The 24,864-nt window shown below is 41.1% G+C and overlaps 1 protein-coding gene across 2 annotated transcripts in view; it reads right to left on the bottom strand.

Moving 5' to 3' along the window:
* Positions 1-573: 573 nt before the first annotated feature.
* Positions 574-24,864, bottom strand: part of PID1 (phosphotyrosine interaction domain containing 1) — an 87,877-nt gene continuing 63,586 nt past the window's right edge. Inside the window, exon 2 of one of the 2 annotated variants that reach the window (XM_069864772.1) lies at positions 574-2,553. In XM_069864772.1, the coding sequence (XP_069720873.1) occupies positions 2,077-2,553 (477 nt within the window). In that variant the 3' untranslated portion in view covers positions 574-2,076. The remainder of the gene's footprint in view (positions 2,554-24,864) is intronic. The other variant, XM_069864771.1, reaches the window with a different exon arrangement.

Below are 24,864 nucleotides of genomic sequence, written 5' to 3'. Positions count from 1 at the left end.
CAACTAGCAAATGGGTAAGTTCCCAAAAGCACCAATTGTCACCAAGCCATGAAAGACATTAAACACTTCCCAATGAGTATTGTGGGAAGAAAAGAAAAATCCATGTTAAAGCCATATTTGGAAACACTAGATAATGCAAAAATTCAGAGAGAAACAGTTCTGGAAGCCTCCAGCCTGTTGTTTTATTCCTATTCCCACCATCTAATGTTACACCTGAGCTTCCCTGTGATTTCTGTAATCAGGGCAAAATATTGCTCCCATTCAGCAGAGCTCATTTCAATTGTCCAGGTGTGCATGGGGGAATCGTTCTGCCATCTCCTGCAAAGCATAAATTATAAATCATGTCCATATACAGCAACGTATATAAAAAAATAATCTCATAACTATAATTTACCTCAAGTATTCAAAAGAATATATTTTTAAACTATTAAAGGTGATTCTACTGGAGACAGATGTAATGTTAAATGAAAAAAACAATAAACATTTCCATTCTACTAAACCAACTGACCACAGAACCCACACACATGAAACAAAACTTTTGCGTTGGAAAGATAGCTTAAAACTCGCAAGCTTTAACTCAAACATTATTTTTTTATTAAAGTATGAATGCATTTACGCTGGAGAATCATTTACATACATTGTAAAGCAACAAGCATATTTTCAAGAGGTGTGGGCCCTTCTCAACAAGTCTCCATGCTCAGTCTACATGCTTTAATACTAGACTCACACAAACTCTCACATACAAACACATAGACCCACAAAACACAGACATCGAGTTATCTGCTTCAATTAGCTTTATTTTAAGGCTTCTGTAAGGTGCCCTAGTGCCCCTAACATTACCATAATTACAAACAAAATTGTATAAAGGAGCAGCATTACTTGCAAAGTATTGATCTGCTCTCGGCCTTAAAAAATATCAAGTGAAACAATTTTTTTTACTTTTATTTGAGTTTTATTAAACATCTGCATTTAAGAAAGGCATGACTGTATATCTGCAAACAAGGGAATACATGGGAATCTTTAACATGAGCTTCCTGACGGGAACAGATGTTCAAACTTGACTCCGAAGGGACCATTTCCTTTCATCTTTATAGAAACACAGCCCTGGCTGTGCGAAGAGGCAGTACCGGCTCCATCCCACCAGGGTTACTCAACCAGCAACGAGGAGACTGGTAACACAGAGATGAAGCTACCATGCCTATATCACTTCAGACCTGAGGTTGATGAGAAGTCACAGTTCAAACACTGACAGACTCAAGTGTCCCTCAGCTCTCACCGGGGGCCCCCTCCTGCAAAGCAGATCATGGTTGGAAAATGCATGGACAGTGGTGCTAGCTCACTGTACCCCTAAGCTATGGTGAGTGGGTTTTGCCCACCCCTTTTTGGTATCCTGCAGTATATAGCCTGAAACTGCAGCTACTGGTGCTGGGCGAAAGGTGTGGCAGCAGGTATGTTAAGAAAATAGGTACAATGAATAAAATAAAGGATAGCATATGATATAATGTGTACATACAAGCATCTTCTTTTGTTTTTTAATCTGTGAAATGTGAATTAACTGCAGAATGCCAGGCCATTAGTCTAAGACAATACGTTTGGCTGCCTTGGCCTACATACGGTCAAAGGATTTTTTGTGATGCATCACGGAGAAACATTCTTCGGGAACCATCAGGGCTTTCCAGGTCTACTTGCTCTTGTGCATCAGCATCAAGCCCCAGCTAGAAATGCCAGAGAAGCAAGTAATAAAATTGCCTGACCAGTTTTATAAGACGAACAGGAATGAATCTACTTCATGGTATGCACCTGAACTACAGGCAAGAAAAAGACAGTGATAGGTGGGTGAATGAGATAGGGGAGGGAGCTTTTTTCTCACTTTTATAACAGCAGCAGAATTCAATGTAATGTAATTACTTTTATGATGCATATCTGTAGGTACTGAATTGCTCTTTTGATTAAAAAAGCTGGTCAGTCAAGTGTTTGGCAGTCCTTTCCTTCCCCAGTTTCAATTGGTGCTTATTCATCTATCAGCTCTCATTCCCTAGGCCATTTCTGCCTTTGCTGAAGCGTGAATTAGTCCAGTCAGCCATCGTCAGACTCAAATTCACGAGACATTTCCTCTGACGAGCTGTTCCTGTGGATCCGGCCATCACTTTTCATGCTGTGAAAAGTCTTCTTGAAGGCCTCCATCATGGCATGGGCCAGCTTCTTGGCCTCCAGCTTACTCTCACACTCAACAGCATGGCAGTCCATCTGGTAGGACAAGTCATCATTGATCTCCCTGTAGACCCAAGCAAAGATGTTTGGACTGACATTGTGGTCAGCAGTGCAGTAGGCTATACGTGCTACCTGAAAGGTATCCATGTGGACTGTCGCCTCGCCTTTGAGGTCCAGATGATGCAACCAGACTTGGAAAGGGCGAATTTCCAGAAGGGCATTTGTCGGGTAAATATCCTCCCTGGCAAGCGTGTGCTTCTTCCATAATTCAATGACTGGTTTCTCTGTGCAGCCTGACAAAAATTGCATCCCTGTTGTGGAAACCTTACCCAAGTACGTAACCTGCAAAGAAGAACAAAGATAAGTGAAACAGACAGTAGACTCCAACATTGCTTTCTGTCAGCCTAGGGAACTTTCCTGTGCCTGGAATATAAAAGCAATAGTTGAATAGTTTTTGTTTCAAAATGATCCTGTTTTTCCACTACTTCCGCTGTTCGTACTAAGCAAGGATTAGCTCAAAGGTATTCAAAACTCTATCTTTAAGTGGGGCTGAGACATTTCTTACATCAATTTAAGAAAATATGCTGTTAAAAAAAAAAAAGCAGTAGTAATAAATCTACCTTAGTTTAATCACATAATCTCTGTGCTTTTCTGTCTAGCTCTTTCAAGTAAATACCCTGGTATCCAATCTGTACAGGAAAGCAAGGCATCAGTAGTGCCCTTACTGTATTTTGTTCACCAAAAATCAAATTCACCGAGAGGTCCATACCAAAATTCTGTATTAAGTCTGTGCAAAAACATTCCTCTAAGTCGGTGCAGCTGCTAAGGAGGTTTTCTTCCACTTAGAGCTAAATGGATTATTTTATCTGGGAAAAGAGTCTTTCCCTAAAAGACAGATAAACACTGCATAAACACAATTATGTTGATTATTCTATTTATTGCTTTTGTGAGAATGGTGCATTAAAGAACAAAATATGAAAGCAAAATTGTTCCTAATTTGTCTCCTCCAGCAGTAATTGCTTGAGACAGGATATTGTGCCTCTTGCTTGACATCTTATAACCTCGTCTACATTTTACTCAAGGCATTTGGAAAAAACGTAATCACATGCACTTTACTTTCCATATTAATTTCTTCAAAATTCTGTATTAAACACACATTACAAGCTATTTTTATTTTGTATATGCTTTAAGAAATGACAAGAAAAAATATGAGATTTCCACATTTAAACACATTTTAAAAAAACACACCCAAAAGGAATACAGGAATGGTATCCCATGCAAACAAAATTCTCCACAAGAAAAATATTTTGCTGCAAGCTTAATAGGTTTTGTAAAATTCAGATACATAAATTAAGCCATAATTAAGGAAAAAGCTTACAAAATGTTATTGGAAGTCCACGTGGCTTAATCATGCCTGCCAAAAAAGCGATTTCATAACACTTACATTTCAAAATGGGAAGGTTTATTCTTTGCCTATAAATATTCACTGGGGAATATGTTAGATTTTATAAAGCTTTATGGGTTTTGGGACAGTGGGAAACACAACAGCTAGACAGTTAACAAGGCAAGACCTACCAGTGCTTTGCTTTATTATATTTTATTAGTGATGAGCGTTGACTTCCCTGAAGTATTGCAGAATAACTTAAAAGAAAGCCTCAGAGGTGACAGTGCCAACTAAAAGACACACAAACAGCATGTACAAGACCAAAGAGGAATGTATCTGCAACATACTGGGGGATATTTCAACATATACATATAGTCATACTGCTTTGAAAAGATCAAGATCAATGCACCAATTTGCATTTTCAATATATTCTCCAGAAGTACATTCAGGACCATTTCATACTCAAAAGCCAGCTAACAAAAGACTAACACACACTGGAAATGAACTGAGCATTCGGGGTTAGATTCAAAGCCCATCACAGTAATAGAAATCCTTCACTGACTTCAAAGAGATTTGCACAAAGCCTTTAAACCCCGAGGAACAGAGAATTAGCCTCTTGCTCATGCACTTTGTCACTGCCAATATACAGTTTGAATCCCTGGCTGCAGGAGAGATGCTGCCACTGCTGCAACATTTTGACCCCCCATCCGCTGTTCAGAGAAGACTAGTATCACTCAAAGCATGCAGAGCCAAGCAGCTCTCATTAGTGCAGAGCCCAAATCCACAGTAAATGAAGGGAATTGTTTCATCACAGGCTTGTCTGCAAGAGGAAGCTGTTGACTGCCACAACAGTGTGAGGAAGAGGAGAGGAGAGGAAAGCAAAGGCAGCTACATCCCACACAGCAGGTATTACTAAGGGTCTTCCCAGGCAGTTAGTGCTGCTGAGTTTGGTGCAGCAAATCTGCCTCCAGCACACAGCACATCAGCTTCTCAGCATAGACAACTCCCAAGTGATGCTCCAGATACCTCTGGCAGCTGAGGAGCAAGGCTGAAGCGGGTTGTCACATAGGAGTATAAATTGAGTTTAATGTTCTCTCTGTTCCTTCCCTGCCGCTAACTGCAAGCCCCTGTTGGCCATCAATCCATGCATGGCCTGCCTAAGTGTGAAGGTACAAAAAGAATAATCTATTTCCTTACAAATAAAGTATTGGTATTTCACAAAGAAAAGCAGTGAATTACTCTGAAAGCAGCCAAAGCAAAAACAACTAATAAGGAAGATGGGATGATGGCTTGTTTACTGAAATGGGATGTAATGGTCTGATTTACTGTCCCTGTTCTGTCACAGTATAACTGTGTAGGAACCTTTAGAAAGTTGCTTCTTTTAACAATGCTTTGCATTTCCATTATATAAATTTCATTTTCCTTTGAGGATACATTCATAAATATTTATAAAGGGCTTTGACATTACAACAAGGAGTTGACAGGAGAGAAAATAAAAAACCCCCTCTAGTTTAGAAGCTCTCCTGTACCATGTCTTGCATAGAAACATCAGCACCTACTAATGTTGTTATTTTTTGTTCCTTTTCAAACAAATGATCATTTTTTCCCTAGTTGAGATACAAGCATTATCAAAGTTCTTAGTGAAGACAGACTGCTTCACAGTCCCCTGCTAAATACAGAACAGGAATAAAGGGGCTGGCAAGAGACCTTGAATATTTGACACATAAAAAAAGGCAGCATCCTGTTCAGAACAAAGATCTCTGTGTGATTAATATTATCCACATATTAATCCATATGAAGCTGGCCAGCTTAGTATCTTATATATTAACAGTGCATAATTGCAGGGATGGTACCAGCATGAACTAAAACTGGCAAAAGATGGATTTATAGGGCACCTGTCCCTGAGCTCTCAGTTACAATGTTATTCCACAAGCAATGCTCCCTGCATTTTGGTTCTTGCCTCATCTCATCTCACAGCACATCCACCTTTATTTAAATTCCCAGAAACAGCTGACCACACACATAATCAGAGTAAAACAATTATACTACAATCCCATCTTCCTTTCAGATTTCCAAGTCTGCCAACCAAAGATCAAAGAACAGACTATTCTTTCTGATATCAGATGGAGAAGAAAATTATTTTGAGACAAAAATTCCCAGTGGTGGTCTTTTCCATTAAAACTGATGGTGTCTCATCAGCATGAAGCCAGCAGGAAAATAAATTCATCCCTAATATTCCTAAGTACCAGATATGAAGAGCACAAAAAGACATTATTGTCATTATTATTATTGTTATTGTTGCTATTATTGTTGTTGTTGTGGTTGTTATTACTGCAGGTGCAGACACACACTGAGGAAGTGCCTGACAGAATCAGCTGCCTAGCCTTACTAACTAGATAGCAGTCCTTGCCACGCCTAGCAATAGCCACAGCTCAGGCTGAAAGCCATTTCTGTGATAATACAGCTCTGACCACCAGCCAGAGTTCACCAGCACTGAATAATGCTTTTCCTTCCTCCAAATCTCTGGACAGAGGTCATTCAGCAGCAAATACGAGTCCAGGAAGATGACTTATTTCTGATAGTATAGCATGTCCTATAGCAACTGTCATCCTATACAAGAACAAGGCCAGCAGCTGCATTCTAGCCTCACCACAAGGCAGAGTAGCCACAGGATGGTTCTAACGTATAAATTATGATCAAGCTGTTGCAGCCTTTGCTTGTTTTGGACTCCGCATTTTAAGTACGTAAAGGAATGGAAAAGCCAGCTCGATGCCACTGTGTTAACCTTACACATTAAAGGCATTTCATATCATATCTTCTTCCAGGAGTAGGAATACATTTCTTTACAGTAATTTCAGTCCCTTAGTTTGTGTGTTCCATCTTTCCCATGGATTTCTGTAAGATACAACTTGCAACAACTTCTTGTGCACGTTAAAGATTATCCACATTCTTTCTAGCCTGTCTCTGGCAAACTAGCATTTTCCACATGATCCTTCACTCCCTGGCAAGCCGCTGTCACCCGGCATGACATAAAATACGCTGCTGGTTTCAGCGCTTCTGTGCTTCCAAACATTCAAACATTTAGCAAAAGCCAAGATACTTTGAAGAGCTCCTTATTTCACCCTAGAGAGTTGCCAACACCAGTGGCAGTATCTGACAAAACTGTCCTCAACAGAAAAATGCTGCTGTGCCTTTGCCCTTTCATAACACAGCTACAGCCAGCTGACATGTAGAGGTGTTCTATGTTAAAGGACATGAAGATTAATCAACGTCATCTTTCATGCACTGTTCTGAGTATTTTGACATTGTTTTTTTCAACTCCTTCAGGCCAGTAACGTACAGCGAAAATATCTTCCAATAACAAGGCTCAAGAACCTACCACCTTTGAAAAGAGCAATATAGAAGTGAAGATATCTATAGTAGCTGCTAGTACAGCACAATTTGTCATAAGTAATAAGGGGTTTTACTTCCCATATTCAATTATTTCCCTTGACCTCACATTGTTTACTTGCAGCTTATATGAGACAAAGAACAGCTTAGATCCTGCACACGTTGGCCTGACTTCAGATCTGACTCCCCTATGGACCGTAAGTCCATACTGCTCCTAAATCATGAACCCTAGTTGGGCACCTAAATTTAGGCAGCACAAATTCTTTTTCTCCCTGTTTCCTATCCCCAGTTCATAAACTATCATTGCTCCAAGAAGGGCAGATGCTGTCTTGGCATAGGAGTCTGGCGTGGGAACACATACACACACAGGCCTCTGGGCTCTCTGGCTATTCAAGACCACAATCAAAAGACCACATGGGAAAAATAATTACTTAGTTATTTCTTTAATATAAATATTTCTTACACACTGGATAATGAGGGCCTTTGTCAACAATATTAGCAAAAAAAATAAAAAAAATTAAACAAGTAGAGCACTCAACTTGAGCCATTACTCGAGTATTTACTCTCCATACTCGCAGCCACCAGAGGATGCCCTAGAGAATCTTGAATCTCATGCAAATCTTATTACCGCTTCTTTTGTTGTGTTTTAGAATAAATGTTCTTTTAGCCTCAAATTTGGTCTAGCTGCAGCTGGTTATGTGTGATCTGAGACAGTAAGATATTCCTCATGTAAAAGTGAGGTAAGCAGTGGTAATGAGACATTTTCTTCCTGAAATCAGAAGAATTTCTCCTGTGGCAACTTCAGAGCATGTAGTAATGAAAAATGTATTGGCAAAGTCTGTGTCAGGATGCACAGGTATAGACCCTCCAGTCAGCAAGTAAACTGTCATCTTGTCCCAGCCAAGAAAGAAGCACCAGCCTAAAGACTGGTTAAACTCACAGAAGTATTTAGGATTACAGGGGAGACTTGAAGAAAGGAGCAGCCAAAAATAGCTTTGGGAGGATGCATGCATGTCTTGTTATGAGTTATTGCTTTAACATAGGTAAATGCATAGATGCTACCCAGCTTCACCCAGCCTGCATGCAAGTATTGTCAGGTCAGAACAAAGTGAGTTCAACCTGCATGTCCCTGCCAAGTCTAGAAAACACTCTGAGAAGCTGTTACTCAGAAAATCTGCGCTTGGACCTCCCTGTGCCCATGCAGCCAGACACAGCACTCAGCGCTGGGCTTGGTGAAATCTAGAGCTATCCGGATACAGCCCCATATCTTCCAAAAGGCATCAGAAGATTGCATTATATATGGCACTGGTGGATTCCAAACAACATCTTTTTCAGTTCAGTGACAAAAAAATTAAAAATATATGTAAGAAAAAAATAAGATTAAAAGAGCATGTTTCCCCATGGCCACTGCCACCTGGAATACCTCCCCTTCACATAGCAGGTTGCCCTCCCACCCTTCACAAAGTGAGGGTCACAAAGCTTTGGAGAGACTCCCTGAGAAGAACCCTGGGCACCCTGGTAGGACCCACCAGGACATCTGCTGGTTCCGCAGGGCCAGGAGACACAGTGCAGCATTTGTAAAGCTGGCCAGGAGACAAGGCAGCTGGCAGAGAGTTTCACTGCAATGGCAACATGCACAAAACCCAGGGTGCCTTCCACGCTGGGCAGCCAGGGAGGGTCAAGGCTCACTGGAGGTCTGCACAGCTTTGAGCTCTAAACAGGATTATTTTATCCCCAGTGGAGCTGGGATATGAGCTGGACGGACCTGCAGTGGGCTGCCCAGCAGCTCAGTCAGTCGTAGCACATATTTCATCTCAGTAAAAGCAAATTTACCTGTCCAGTCAGTTGTAATGTCTTTAATTAACACATCCAGCTCCTAGCACAGAGGGAGTGCTCTGTGTAACCAGGGTGCCCAGCTCACCACAGCACCACAGCAGCTTGGCTCTCCTCACCATCAGGCAAATGATTCTGCCTCAGGCTGATGTCTTTGGGATTTAGAGCCAAAATCTGCTTTTTGGCTCCAGAGCAAGAACAAAAATATCCTAGACATTCCACTGGATCACTCAGCAAATACCATGAACTGCAGTCAAGCAACGTTTGCTTAAGACCCAACAAACTTACTCAGTTAAGGAAAAAGGCTGCACAGTTTCCCTCTGCCTGTCACTGCTTCCTCATCCACACTGCCCACAATCCAGCCAAAGCCTTTGCAGCACAAACACGAGGGTCTTTGTGGGAACTACAGGGCTCTTCAGCCCACAGAAATACGTGAGCAACTGTTTTATTTTGGAGAAGAAATTCAGAGGGAGAACAGACTGACCCGGGCAACCATTTAATGGAAAATAACCACTGACTCCGATGGCTGCCCCTCAGTTTAGAAGGGTGAGAAAAAGAGATCACTATTTAATGTCTGATTTATTCCAAGGAATCAAAAAGTAGCTCCAGAAAAAAGCTGAGAGTTTCAGCACCTCTTCACCATTTAAGCCAACAGCCAGCATCTGACCACTTTAGTGGGAACAAAGTTGAACCCAAGTCTTAAAACAATGCTAAAATTCCCCCTTGAAAACAAAAACAATAAACAAACCCAGCAAGAAACACATTCAACTCTTTATATCTTCAGAACTCCTTTGGAAAAACAACTGCTGGGCAGCAGCTGCTCCTTCCCTCCCTCCCTCCCTCCATCTGTCCATACCCGCAGCCACGCTCGCAGCAGCCCTTCACAGGTGTCTTTATTTTCCCATGTGTTTCCCAGCTGTGACCACGCAGCAGATCCTGTCTCAGCTCAGTCCCAGAAAGGTCCAATGTACGAGTAAGGTGTAAAGCGATAGCGCGGGGCAGCCACTCGGGGTGTAACTCAACTCACCAACTAAATCCCTTTAAAGGACACAAGAGTACTCATTATTTTTAACCTATCATTATTCTTCCAGGTGTTACAGCCTCCGTGCTTCTAGGTAGCTGTAAGCAAGTGAAGAATAACTAGGGCACTGTGAATACGCCTTTTAGTGAAAAATGGTCATCTCCGGTACAAAGAAAAACGTAGTAACAGTCCCGCTGTTGCTTCTAAGCTAGCCCAGGAAAGCCCTTTAACGTGACAACAGGCAGACAGATGAGTTACCACAGTCCAGGGTGGGTGTCCCAAGGCTCAGCCCTGCCTCTGTCAGAGCAGGATATCGGGCATGGGGCTTTCCTGATGGAAGGCAGTGCCCACCTACAAAGGACCTTTAATTCCTCAGCCACTGTGGCTCTGGGGAAAGCAGACACTGGATGTCAATTACAAGGCACATCTCTAAGATTCCATCTCAACTCTGAGCGAGACACCCAAGAGCACACAGACATCCCAGAGCCTCTCTTTCCAGGCAAATAAAACCACAGTCCTCCCAGAGCAGAGCATGTCCAGGCCTCCCATTGATGGTGCTCGGGGAGGGGAGCAGGGTACATGAACTTCTGCAGAATGCCCACAGGAGCAGAGCCCCCCTTACCCCAGCCCCACCACCAACACCAACCAACGCTGCCTGGGGAAAAGAAGAGCAAAAAAACATTGACATTTGGGAAGTTTAAGATTTAGTAAATAAATGTACTGGAAGATACAGGATTTTCCCTTGATGGCTTAATTTGTAAGTTCTAAGAAAAACTAATGCAAACAAGAAAAAGCCTACTGGCTCCACAGGGAAAATAGCCAGTGTAGGATAAAAAAGGCAGCAAGTAGAGCTCTCCTTTGGAAACCAAACCCTGAGAAATGCAAGTCTGAGCTTTTTACCTTTCATTACATCAGGATGCTGCTCAACATGCTTCTTTATAAGCTACTCTGGGTATTATACTACTGTTCTCAGTTAGACCTAAGAGCATCTAACTTATATCCAGCAACCAGAAGTCTAACTAGCAAAATGGTTAACCAGACCCAAACACAGCCTTAGCAAGAGCCAGGTCTGCTCCCTGCAACCTCCTGTTAGCAACAAAAGGAGGAGCATTTCATTTTCCACTGGAAAGGAAACTCTTTTTGTGGTTTGACTTGTAGGGATGAGTCTGAAATGAAATCAGGTGGAACTGGCAAACTGCAACTAGCTTGGGTCTTCATATGAGTGGAAGGTTTACACACTGCACTACTTAAAGTTCAAGAAATCAATTTAATTCTAGCAACAATTTTAAAATGTAGTACAAGACATAACAGAACGAACAAATACATTGATCATACCCAGCCTCAGTAGGGCTGCTGGACACCCTACCATGAAAGTTGCTGATTACTTTTATTCCCAAATATTTTCTATATGTTGCTATTTAGATCACTTTCCTCCTTTTCTCCTTTCATTGCCTCACATAATTTCCTTCCTCTGTGTCCAGTTACCACTACTGCAGTAAGTAGTTATAATTATTTGGAGTTTCCTTCACATGAAAGTCCTTCCAAAATCTCTCTTCTGCTACCTCAAAACTTTCACTTTGAGAATGCCCCTTCTGCCAGCAGAAAGTGGTATAAGTTTGTATGATCATGACTTCCTCCTGAAAGGACATTCACCTTTTATGTTCAAATTACAGAAAAGCTTTTTTCCTACACATTTTTTATTTACATGATATTAAAACTGAGCATGGAAATCTGAGTAAGCAACTTATGTTTTCAAAAGCCTTTTGGTCCTGTATTCCTCACAGCTACTGTCTCATAGCAGAGGGAAGAAGCCCAGGGATACAAGGGGAGAGCAGTCTTTTTGTTGTTACTTTGCTCTCCCCTTCCTTTCCAAACCATAGAAAGCTCATTTTGGCACCAGTCACAGAATCACAGAATCACAGAATAACCAGGTTGGAAGAGACCCACCGGATCATCGAGTCCAACCGTTCCTATCAAACACAAACACACAGTCCTACAAGAACTTCTCCAATTGTTCTTAATGAAGCACACGAAGGGCGAGTATGGGAATGGCTATAGAACTTGGGCCACGGTTTGCACTGACGTATGTGTATTTTACATGTTCTCCAACACTTTGGACACAGAAGAACTCCCAGAAAGCCATGGAAAGCATACATTTCTCAGGAACTTTTAGGACTAAGATATCTGCCCTCAAGGTCCCATTCTCTGAGCATTCCCCACAAGACCCTTATATTTCCCCTTTAGTTCTTCATTTTAAAAGAATCTGCCAAGCAGTAAAACTGAACAAAGCCCATGTTACTTAGACGTTCAGTTCTGGAGACCAAACATCTCAACTGCACTTGCTTCCTGGCACAACATGACACCACCTGAAATTAAGAGCAAAAAGGAAGGGAGCCAGCTTCAAGGACCACTGAAAATGACTACGAATTGTGTTTGTATTTCAATAGCAGTGTCAGGTCTACATCACAAGAAGAACAGAAGAAAAACAATGACAAGTAAACCATTTCAGTTCTTCCTCCTCGAGTACCCTAAGACCAGTAACATTCATTCAAAAAAAGCAAAAATTATTAAACAAACCACAGACAGGACAGATTCCCAGAAACAGCAACACTCATTGCTTCTGCTATCCTCCACACGCTGCAAATGAAATTAATTCCACAAAGAGAATGGGGGAGCAGAGAAATATCACCCCCATGTAAATTTAACTATACTTGCATCTGCCAAGTCTCCTATTAAGGTACTCAGTCATTGGTTTTACGTCTCCTTCATGCATCGCTATGTTAAATGAGTTCCATGACTTAGCAAAACCCTTAGAGATTTTTCCAAACTCACAAGTTTCAGCATCTTGAGGAAAAGTTTTATTAAAGGGTTGGAGGAGACAAAGAAATACAGTGCCTACACTGGGTTGGAGTTCTTACACTGCAGCAATGAAAAACAGACGTTTTATATTTCAACTTAAAGAAAAGCACCAAATACATTATTGAGAGGAAAATATAGTTAAACAACGCTTTTTATTGCTAAATGAGCCCTTCAATAAATATGTCTAATTTATCATTTTTGTTTGTTTGTGTTATCAAATTCTGGATCAGGGCCACAGCAACAGAGGCTCTGCATAGATAGAAAGAATGCAACATCACTGCTTGTGAGCTTTATGAGACTAAATTACAGTCTAACCAGAAATTTTCCAATCAACAATGCAACAGTATGTTAGCAGACTAAACAACAGATTCTAAGAGAGCAAATATGTCGCATAGAGTATAATGATGGAAGACAATCGTGCCATGCAGTTTCTAATTCAATCCCACAGCCACAGCTCACAATGCTTCCAAAGTCCTGTTTTCATCACAGATTTCATGCTTCCCTGTGCCTTTAATACAGTCACTTTCCATTTGGATAATGTTCCAACCAGTACAGAAAGATCTCAAAGTGGTCCTTAGCCACTGTGAACATCCAGTGAATCAAGTTTTCATGCAGGCTACCTGGGCTCCAGAGAGGTTCACTTCCTGGGAATTTCTCTGGCTAGAGAGGCATTTTACAGTGACACAGAGGGAACCTCCATCATTTTCTGGCTAATTTAATCACCTGTGCATCTCTCCAAAAACAGCTACATTGCCTCCAACCCATCCTCTTGGCACGTATTTCAGCTCTAAGGCAAAAAGCGTATGTAGCAGCCAGAAAGCACAGTTCTTAACCATCTGGAGCAAAAATCGAGCTGTGGAGACTTCCAGGGTGTGAGTTTCAGACAAGATGAAAGGAAAGAACAAGCCTTGGTGTGGACAGCCTGGAAGGCGGCACTCCAAAGTGGAGGACTGTCTGGAGAAAAGAAGAGGAGAGGAGCAAAGGTCCTCTTCTCTGGGGACAGCTCTACTTATCACTGCTGCAATTTAGATCATCTATTACAGCAGCTTGTCCCCAGTACAATTCAGGCGGCTGCAGGTCAGACCCAATCTATTTACATCAGTTGTACAGCAATACTCCTGTGAGCTCCCTTCATATCCACAGTTCACCTCTCTGGTATTACAGAGGTCATGGCTTTTACAAAGGGCAGAAAATTCATTTTCATAGCTTCCACTGGCCCTGAAGTTGACTTTGCAAAGACAAAAATCTATATTGAACAGCCCTGCTGTCAATCTGCTCACGAAGGACAAACCTGTGCAAATTTTAGGGATTGAAGGAAAAAGATAAGAAACTAATTATGACAGAAATAAACAAGCTTTTCACTGTTTGTCTCAATGCTTGTCTTTGTGCAACTGTAAATACCTGTACTTAAAAATTTAATAATCGATGACATTATACAAAAGCCCCAGCCTTCCAGTCCTCAGCCAACCAAACCTGTCATCTGTATTTAAAAGATTGCTCCAATTGATATTTGCAGAGGGTTTCTGTATCTGTACAAATAGTAAGAAAGGAAGGATATAAAGATACAGTAGCAAAACACAACAGTGTATTTAGAGCAACTGCTGCACCTGCAGAGCATCACATTTATCTACTCTCCATAGCATGTGTTGCTTTAGGATAAATTAGGGTAAAAGAAATGCAGCAGCAGCTCTACTCCTTCCCATTTTCTGTCTTCTACTTCACAGCCTGGCAGTCGCTGGGACTACATGGCCAAGCCGTAGGGAGCAGAGAGCCTGCTGTGTGCTTTGTCAGTGAAGCTCAGACACCTTTACTCCTCCCTTTGCTGTGTGGCCTACCTGGGGACAGAGATCAGTTCTGGATAAAGCAACACTAACTTTCTGAAATCACTCTTCAGCATGACAACTGAATACATCTTCCTAAAGCAAAGGATGTTACAGGCTGCCTATCATAATGTCTTCAAGAAAAATACATCCATTCTACGAAGCACAATCCATTCCGTGGTCCAATAAGCTCAGTGAGGTCTCAGCACACAAAAGATTACAAATTGCTAACTACGATAGCAAAATATATCTGGTAAAAATCTTGTAAGTCTGATGGTTGTTTTCTGTATAAACAATTACTCAAACGCTTTCCATTAATAAGGCATTTCACATCTCTGTGACAAGTAAATTCTTAGTCTTAGCCATTTATCATCTTCCTACACTTTCAGTTTTCCATAAGGTTATTACAATTATCTACTAGAATAAGCAGATCTTTTAAACAACAGTTCTCGATTGTAGCAAGCTAAGACTCCAATCAGTGCATAATACTTTCTCCAGCACCTTTCAGTATCAGACAGAAAGGGAAGAATACAGAGCAGGGTTCAAACTGACAGAGCGACTGCGAAGACTGGAATAAACAGCCACAGGGGAAGGTTTCTCTTCCCCAAACAGCACGAACCAAATATTTCAAGGCATTTCAAGAAAGCCCATGGGTTTAGAGTGCTCTCTGACTTTATTTTGAGAGGGAGATTTTCAGAAGAGCTCAGACAGCAACACTTGTCGAGCACTTTAGGAAAAGCTGACCACTCAGTATCTAGAAGCACAGACAGAAATTTGGCAAGAGAGATTGGTGAGTGCATTGACAAATAAGGAATTACTTGTCTTTTAAAATTCTGTAGCTTTCCATGTCTAGGTTGAAGCAAGCAAAGTCAAAGCGTTCCTGTTCCTATGGAGCCTGATACAATGCTGGTACGTGATACAGTTGTTCTTTCACTCACAGGATTAGAGCTCTTGCCAAGTGTCTAATAGTCTGGTTTCCTACCAAAGCTGTGATTATTTTGGTTAAGTATTTTCAAATAGAATATAACACATTTTAGGTTTAATTATGCATGACCTTAAATATTACAGCATAATAGAAAACAGCATTTTGAGTAACACAGATTTAACTTTAGTTTTACTTTATGCTAAAAATAAATATATTTACAGTAAGCACACACTATACTATTTGTCCCCTATCATCTATCTTTAGCCTTCCATCCTTTTCCTTCTGCTGCTTCCTCATCAAAACAAGTTGGTACCTCTTGCTGGGTTGAAACCAAGTAGAAGATTCTTTAATTACAGTGCACAAACAGCATTAAAGTTCAAGACATGTATGAAAAAATCAAATTTGAACAGGCCAACATAGCTACTCCTGTGAGGGGATCTTATGTACAAGAAAACATCCTGCTTCTACAAGAAATTAATCAAAAAAGTCCCCAGGAAAAAAAAAAAACCCAGCAACCCACCCCGCACCATTTCTTACTCCAGGCAAGGGCAGCCAGCACTTTGTGTTTCTTTGGAAAATCTTGTTTACCTGTTCTTTCCCAAAGGAGGAAAAGATTAGAGGTTAATACCTCTCCCTCTCCCCCACCCTCCTCGCCTCCCGCCAAAAACCAAGTAGTATGGCAGACAATATAGACGATAATTTGTCCTTATGTTTTGACATCAGTAAGACAAGATGTTTATTTTCATTTTAAAAAAAACGTAGATCCAAAACAACTGCATCTCCCTTCTCACAGAAGCACCAAAGAGAGATTATAAAAAACTCCACATTTAAAAGAGCCACAGCATGAATAAGGCAGTCCCTTCCATGGCAGCAAGATCACACAATATTCAGCAGTGAATTGGAGCACAGCCCTTCTCGAGATGAACTTGCTGACGCCCAGATATGGCATTAATACATCATATCGTAATGCCTGTCATAGCCTTAGGTTCTTAAGATCCCAAATTATTCAGCAGTGCACATAGACAGCTTTCTATCTGCATGCATAAAGTGACACCATGCTATTCTGACAGGATATGATATACATATATAGACTAGAAAATACTTCCATTGAATTATTTATAACACCTTCTTCTCAGAAAAGTATTTAGCAAGCTACGTCATTAAAATATAAACAGCAGCTGCCTACATGTCTCTGTACACCCCAAATCCAGTGTTTACTGAGGGAAACTGCAAGGACAATTTATGAGGGAGCAGCGCAATTAATGGAAATTAGGCTCCAGCAGCCACATTCAGAGTGCTACCCCTGCAAAAAGAGACACAGTTTTCCAATTACTGCAGCTCTCAGGACACTGTCTCGTTCACAGCATGGTGCCATTAGGAGAGGTGTCAACCAACAGCACAGGGGAGCAGTGCCTTTACACCACCATATTGCTATACTCCCACTCATTTGCAGAGCAGGTCCTGGCTACTTAAACATCCAAGAAGTAGCAAATACAAAGGAGAGGTATTGTTGAAGCAGTGAAACATCACTGCTTTCTTGCATCTGCCTTCATTCCTGCTTCCTTCCTTGTCTCCCAGGAAATTGCAGTCCTGGTAATGGACAAGTGCCCCAGCAGCACTACCCACGCCAGCCTGGCAATGGAACGGGGGGAGCTGCATCTGCTCAGGACAGAGTGCGGGAGCTCTGAAAACCACAGCAAGTGGAAACTTTACATAGGGAAGGCTAGTAATGCGTGGAACATGGAAAGAGCCATGAGATGACAACTGAGGAAGCTCTTGCTGGATATGCAGCTATTTCCAGGGCGGATCACAAATCAGAGTACACCCTTCACAGGGAAGCTCATGCATGTCCTTGGATGATCCATAAAGACACTCCTAGGCTCAAATGGAATTACTCATTCATAAACCAATGACTTGAATGAACACTGAAAGGTTTACCCAGACATTTTTCATTTGAGATATTGGGAAGAAATTTTAGAAGGTGAAGAGAAGAAATTCCATGGAGTGGTCCAAAGTCCATCTTGGGGTGGATCACACCACAGAGGATACCAGCCAGAAAGGCTAATAAAACCAGAGAAGCTGTGAGATCCCAGCAGAACTGCCACCTGTGCTCTCCTGGAGGCAGTCCAAAGGGATGACAGCACAGTACCACATGCCAAAGCAAAATCTACTCTCCATTATGTAAGACTTTTCGACTTTGAAGAAATACATAGCCAGCATGATTAGTTTTAGCAAGTGAGAACCTGAAAGAAGGCAAAAATCGCTTTGGCTACTACTCATAGATTGGGCATGGACTCGTATTACAAACTGGAAGACATGAAAGCAAACATTCCTCTTTGATGTAGAGGAAAAACTGCTCTGGAGTTTCTTTTTAAAAGGAAAACAGCCTTTTCCTTTTATGCTTCAGGCAAAGAAGACAACGTCCTTCACACTTTCCAACACTTAAAACTCTTACACAACACAATGTCAGGTATAACCACGATGCTGCATTTGAGCTAATTAAATCAAGGATGCAACGTCAAGAACAGGTTTCATCTTGCTTATTTTCTCCAATTCCAGCAACAAAGCTTCAGACACCTACCTTTTTTTTTTTTAAATGAAAATGAACTAAACATGCACACTGTGAAAGAACAGAAATTTGTATCCAAGGGCATCCTGCAAGTGTGGAAGAGGAGATAAAGCTCTAGGCTTTGCCAGATGGCACAATCATCACCTTAGACTCGGAAAAATTCTGCAAGAATCAACAAAAGACTAACACAAATACTTCCACATAAATGGACAAAGTCACATATAGCAGCTTTCATAGTACTTAAAGACCTTGACTTAAATACGTGTACAGTCACTCTCCTTGATCACCACGTAATCGGTTAGAGAATGCAGGCTTATAATTCAAGTTTCTTCTACTTCATATGCACTTCTCAAGAGATAATTCTCAGATGAGCAAAACCCTATTCACACCCGAAGGTCATTATCACACACATAGCATTGCCAGAAAACCAAACATCTTCTATTCTTAAGGCCCACTGAATTCCTAGTTAAAAGGAGCTATTGTTCTTATCTTTTCCAACAGATGATCAACTTGAAGTTAGTAAGTAATTACTGCATGGGTTTTTTTAATAGAAAAGATCAACTGGTATCCAGCTCTTTGATAGCAAAGCATCAGACAGCAGGAGCTTTTCAAGGTCACAGAGCAAAAATAACCTTAGGCTTTCCAGTCCTCTGTGTTAGCCCATGTAAATTTACTGTGTGTCTTGGCAACAGAGCACAGCAGTGTTCCTTCCTGCTTCCCTCAGAGAGACTTCATGCAAAAGAGCAACAGCTGAAAGAAAAATGTGATCTTGACACCCATGAACAAGAAAAGACATAAAAGCTGGTCAGGATACCAGGGCCAGGAAGAAAACCAAGGACAGAGCTGGGAGCCCTGGTAACACACATGAGGTAACGGCTGCTCGCAAATGCCACAGAAGGAAAACAAACAATCCTATCCTCATCAACAGCACTAGTAAAGCTTTTCCAAAACCTTTGAGTCCTGTGATATGGTCTTGTTTGATCTATCATAAGCAAGATAAACTAGACAGTAAAACAATGCGAAGCAACTGCTAAGCTTGAAAACCGAGTTGCCATATGGATGTCTATCTGAAGTATTTCATACTCCCCTGAAGTCCTTTCTAGCCATTTCCTAAGACAAAGTTTGTTTGGGCTTCAACTTGCTCTGCCCTTGGTCACCAGCATTTGTGAAGTGGAAGAAAGAAATATGATTTTTCCTTCCGGCATGGAGCACAGAAAGCAGAAATGTGGAGGTTAGCAAAGTCTCTTCTGCTGTCTCTTGATGTCTGTCATTTGAAGCAATCGCTGCATTGTAATGATGAAGCCTTTTTGATGTCTACTCCTTCACCTCCTTCTTCAGCTGCACAGTCCATGGCCACTTGCATTAAAGGACTGAAATGCAAATCTGGGAAGCTCACAGAGACCTGGCAAAAACTAGAAAAGGCTTCATAAACTGTTTTCAGTGTGGAAATCTGTTCAGTATATACAACTAGATGCCTGACTGACCAGCTTTATGCATAGTGCGGTAGTACATCAATGTCACGTAGGGAAACACGGGACTACTACAGCACTTCCCGTAACAGATGAGAGAGAAGCCGTAGTGCCATATGGTGAATTAAAACCAGGAGCCAAGACAAATAGCTGTGCTTGTCCCTAACGTAGCTGAGAGACTGTTGTAACAGCTGTGTTGCACCAAAAACAAAACAGAAAAGGATCAAAATCCATTCTGCTGGCTTATAAAGTCTTCCGGCATGATCAAGGCTATTAGGAAGAGAAAGCTCATGGTCATATGAAGATGACACACTTGCTTGGACTGATTAGATTAGAGAGTTAAGTGTAGAGAAGCTATTGCGCAAGCCACGCATGATCTCTCTAGGCTGACAGAGGGAGAGAAGGAAGAGGAAAGGACATTGTATACTCAAACAAAGCAGCCAACAACATCTGGAAATCCCAAGAGGTTAGATCAAGTGCTTACTGTCACTGTAGCATTGGTACAGCTGTAGTGTGAGTGTGACCTCCACTTAGTGTGACCTCTAGACCTCCATCCCAGCTCCCAGTCACACTCTACAACATTTCTAACCACCATGGGCTGGCCTGTTGGGGACAATGGTGACAGGAGGGAGTACTACCCCAGGCAGATATAGAGGCAGGGAGACCAACTCTGACCACCCACATGCTCCCTTGCACCCCACACCGCTGCCACCTGCACCCAGACTAGACTGAAGCAAGAGTAACCCTGTATTCCCCTGTCTCTCCTGTGTGGTGAGCAGGATGCTTTCCCAGATAGAGAGAGATGGTGCTCACGCATTGTTGTCCTGTTTCCCACCTCCACTGCCAGAACTTCTCAGTCACTGGAACACAGGCTGGTGCAGCACCTGCTCCTTCAGAGGTGCTTCTGGGGTCTGAGTAATCTCTACCAGATCAGAGGCAGGGAATTTAATTTTTTGTTTGGTTGTTTGTTTTAAAAAATAAACAAACAAACCAAATCCAGACTGATCAAAGCATGTAACAGCTAGGCAACTTAGAATCTACATACACCAAATGCTAATATGCAAATGCATGTTTCTGTTGTGTAACTTTCAGATACTACCAATGGAAAATCATGATAAAGAAGTGAAGCAGTCCACCAGGTTACATGAATGGAGTACTAAATGTTCTCAAATGCTTGGCTTAACTTCATGAATGCCTCTTTCAACCCTTAAATCCTCACTGGAAATCAGGTTCAAGAACATAAACTCAAGAGAAATTAGTTATACACTCTCCCATGAAAGTCCACTGCTACTTCGAAAGAAAATACAAAGCGTTTTCTTAATTTAAGATAAAAATAAAGAATGGCTTCCCGTCTTAAGCCTTTAAAGGATAAACTGTTTCTGCTGCACTACTGTTAAACCTTTTTCCTAGTCTGACTATGATGAAAAAGGAACATCACACTTCCAAAATGATTGCAGTTTCAGTCATTAAGGATGCAGCTCATAATGCAGTACAAAAACCTTATAAAACACTGCAACTTCACCAGATAATGTTTAATTTTATCTCAATTAAGAAATAGCCTGGAAAATAATGGCCTTCTTTGCAACTTGAATAAAAACCAGAAAGCATATAAAGATTTTGTTCTTTAAGTGTTTGCATACTCTCTAGAAGATTTAAAGTCACAAGAAGACGGCCCAGTGGGTGCCCATATGCAGTACACAGTCACTTGTGAGAGAAACTTCTGTCACTTGGAAAGAACCAAAGATTCTTGAAAACGCTAAGTCAACAAAAAATACAACTGGCATTTGCAGTCAAAAAAACAAAGAATTCTGAAACTCCGGTCTGATATGGCAAATGTGTGGCCACACAGATGCCAGTGAAGCCACAATCATTTATCCCACGCTGGGTTGTGTGAACACCTCCAGGCATAATATGAAACAAGGAAGCAATCAGCAGTGGATGGGACCAACTTCTCCCTCATTTTCAAAAAAAGTAGTTAAACTTAACCAACTCTGTGACAGACACTCATAACATATTTCTTTCTTAGCTGCAGAGATATCCCATCTTCATTAGGAACTGGAGCTCTATCGAGAGCATTTATTCAGAAATATTTCTCACATTCCTCTTCCAACAGCTGCCTTGGCTGTTTTGTATGGAAAAAGAGTAGGCTGGAGTTACCCAGTAATCTCACAAAACAGAATCAGATTGATGTCACATAGTTTGAATAGTAATTATGATATGAGCTAGAAACTGTTCACGGTAATAAAAATGGTTATAAACAATTCTAGATCCACAGAGTATGATGGATGATTTGTTATGACACTGAATAATGTTTTAAATATTGCATTGCCTAAATTCCAGCACACAGAGCCATATTCAAATTTAGAGTAACTCAAATTTGATTTACACCAGAGGTTTGCTTGATCCATAATATCTTAATTTAAAAACATGGATATAGCCAGTTGCCCACAAATGGTTTTGCCAACAAGGTCAATGAAATGTGATGTTTTATGCAAATTTTACTTGATTAAAAAAAAGATCTTGGGCAAGCTATTGGGAGGTTTTGGTCCTATAAGCACAATGCAATCTCAAAGCATCAAAATTAATCTTGGAAGCAACACTAGAGCTTGATGAAAAAAACAGCACTGCTTAAACAGCAATAGGTCATATCCAGCAACGCATGCAGCAGCCTGAACATCTACCTCCCCAACCAACATTCTTCATAACACCACCTTCTCGGAAACAAATATTCTAGCAACCCAATCAAATGTCATTTCCAAAGGATATTTTTAAAAATTTTACAACTTGTTGCCAAAGGTGAATTTTTTTACAAATTCTCCTACTATTTTCCTGGAGTAAAAATGATGGAAATATGTTGGTTTATTTTTGCTGCTGCTTGACAGCTCATCAAATTTGATATTTATATTGTACTGGGATCATGAAATGTCGAGATGGATATTATAAAAAACATGCTGAAGATAGTAATTCAACCTTCAGCAATTCCACTTGATTCAGTGGTATCTACACACTTGCAAATAATTGTATTTTAGATTTTCCAACCTGATGGCAGAAACAGACTCTTCCCCTCTTAGATTACTAGGTCTGGAGTGCCACTTGGTGGTCAAATATAAACATACTTGTAGACACCTACCTACCACCAGTTAAGCGGTCTAGTAAAGTCTACAGTTTGGGATATACTGGATTTGGAAACAATCATTCTGCAGTTGCATATATGACAGCCTAACACACTAAGAAACATTTTTATTGTTCATATAATCCCTGGTCATGGGACACTGGTGACAGTTAACACAGTCTTGGTGAACTGGAGAACCTCCAACTCTGAAAGCCCAATCTCTTGCCTCTCGTGAAAAAAAACGCAGCTCCAGATCTAGGCTGTAACAAACAACACATCCTCTGCACAGCAAGCACAGAGAGGGACCTACAACCATCCTTCACCAGTGGGCAACTGGTGGGTAACTTTGGATCTTGTACCAGTGGGAAGCTTGTATTTATTTATTTATTTATTTATTTATTTATTTATTTTAACCTAAACAATCAATTTCTTCACATAAGCCAATACAGCCATTTCAAACAAAGAAGGGATCACAAACTAAGACAGGGCAAGCAATCAGCAGCTTGTAAAGCTGGGAACATCTCATCATGGTAACACCTGTACACTGCCATCACAGGAGATTAAATAACTATTAATTTACTTGCAGTATCTCATAACTCCAAACCAGAGCAGAACTTGAATCACTTTGTTCTGGCCACTCTCAAGGGCAAAGCATTCCCTGTACCATGAGAAAACCTCTGCTTCCTCTTATTCAGCTGGTTCCCAAACACTGAGATGCAACAGACTTTTGTGCTCCTATTTGCTTCTTTACAGAAGCAGCAGCCCCCAGCAGTAGCACTCACATTCAGCTTAGGCACCACACAGCATACAGGTGGTAAAGGAAAAGATGGAAAAAATTAGTTTTATGCACGACTTATATCTTTAATCCTTGAGAGAGTAAGAAAAGTTTCAAGTAACACTACAAAAATGTGAGAACTTCCTTACAATCACCCAAGTTAGTTGCACTGTTCCTTTTCCTCATGGATAGTACAATATATGGGAATGGAGAGCAGAAGTGAATATCTTGGATAAAGAGTCTTAACTACAGAAATGAGATTTTTATAATATCAAACTGCATCAAAGATCCATCATTATTCATATTTTTACTATGAGCTTTCCAAATTGTTGGCCAGCCTCCCAAAACTTTTTTAACTCTTATTTCCTCTCAAGGTTAAATGGCTGTTGGTAACATTTAACAAATCTAATCAGAGTGCACTGTTACGATAAATATTGCTATCCCAATAAATCCCAAACAGATCAAATTCACTGAATACTCAGCCCTCCTCAATAACCCATCCACACCAGTTTAAAGGGATGAAAAAACACCATCTTACTGTAACTTGATATCAGACCGTAAACAACTGTCAAATGCAACACGAGGCAGGAAAAGACAATGAATTCTTAATTCAACAAGACATTAACTCATCCTGTATCCATCCACGCTACTCGGCAAGGCTCCTGCCCTTACATGACTACTATATGGGAACTGCCTGCAAAGCCAGAAGTTGCTGCATGGGAGACTGGGACCCATATGGGAAAACCTCAGTGGTTCAGGACCTACTGGAAGGCATGTTTACACTGCTCACTTCAGCAGAGGCTGGGATGCTGGAAATATTTACAGGGATACAAAGTAAAGTCATGACAACTGTGCCTGCACTGTTGCAATACAAATGGCTGCCTTTTTTAAAAGACAAAAAAAGAAAACTAACAAACAAAGAAAGAACAAGGTGAAGTCATCAGACAAAACCCGCATGATTTTTGTCAGAAATCTGGGAGTTTATCGTTCCCTATGATTTCATCACATGAGGAGCCACAAGAAGCACCTCTGGAATGCAGAAGGTTCTTTATACAACCATTTTCTTAAATCAGAAGGTTAGAAACAAACAGTGACAGTGTGCTGAAACCATATCATCCTTCTGCAGAGGAGGTGCTAGCACAACCTGAAATGAGGCCAAAATTTCCAGCAATTGAGCTACAAAGCCATTATCTCGTTTGGCCTCAAAAAATATCAAAAGCAGTATATTCTCCAAATACTTGTATGCTAATAAAAATTGTGATCCAACAGATGAACACCTGCAGGCAGCTGCATCCTGTGTTATTCAGCTCTTGGAAACAAAAAATAAAAGGACATGATTTGCTGAGAGCAGGTTGAGATGTAACCTGCACCACAACCACGTTTCAGGGAGGCTGAAGTCTAACCAGCTTCATGCTTGAGGAGGGCAGTGGTGGGCTAGGACAAACCCACAGAGACCACTGCTCTGGGGACAGAAAGCTGTGCCAAACCACGAGTGC

The sequence above is a fragment of the Phaenicophaeus curvirostris genome, chromosome 10 (assembly GCF_032191515.1).
Source record: "Phaenicophaeus curvirostris isolate KB17595 chromosome 10, BPBGC_Pcur_1.0, whole genome shotgun sequence".
NCBI classification, from domain to species: Eukaryota; Metazoa; Chordata; class Aves; order Cuculiformes; family Cuculidae; genus Phaenicophaeus; species Phaenicophaeus curvirostris.
Note: the sequence above shows the minus strand (reverse complement) of the source record. Positions and strands in the feature narration are given on the sequence as shown.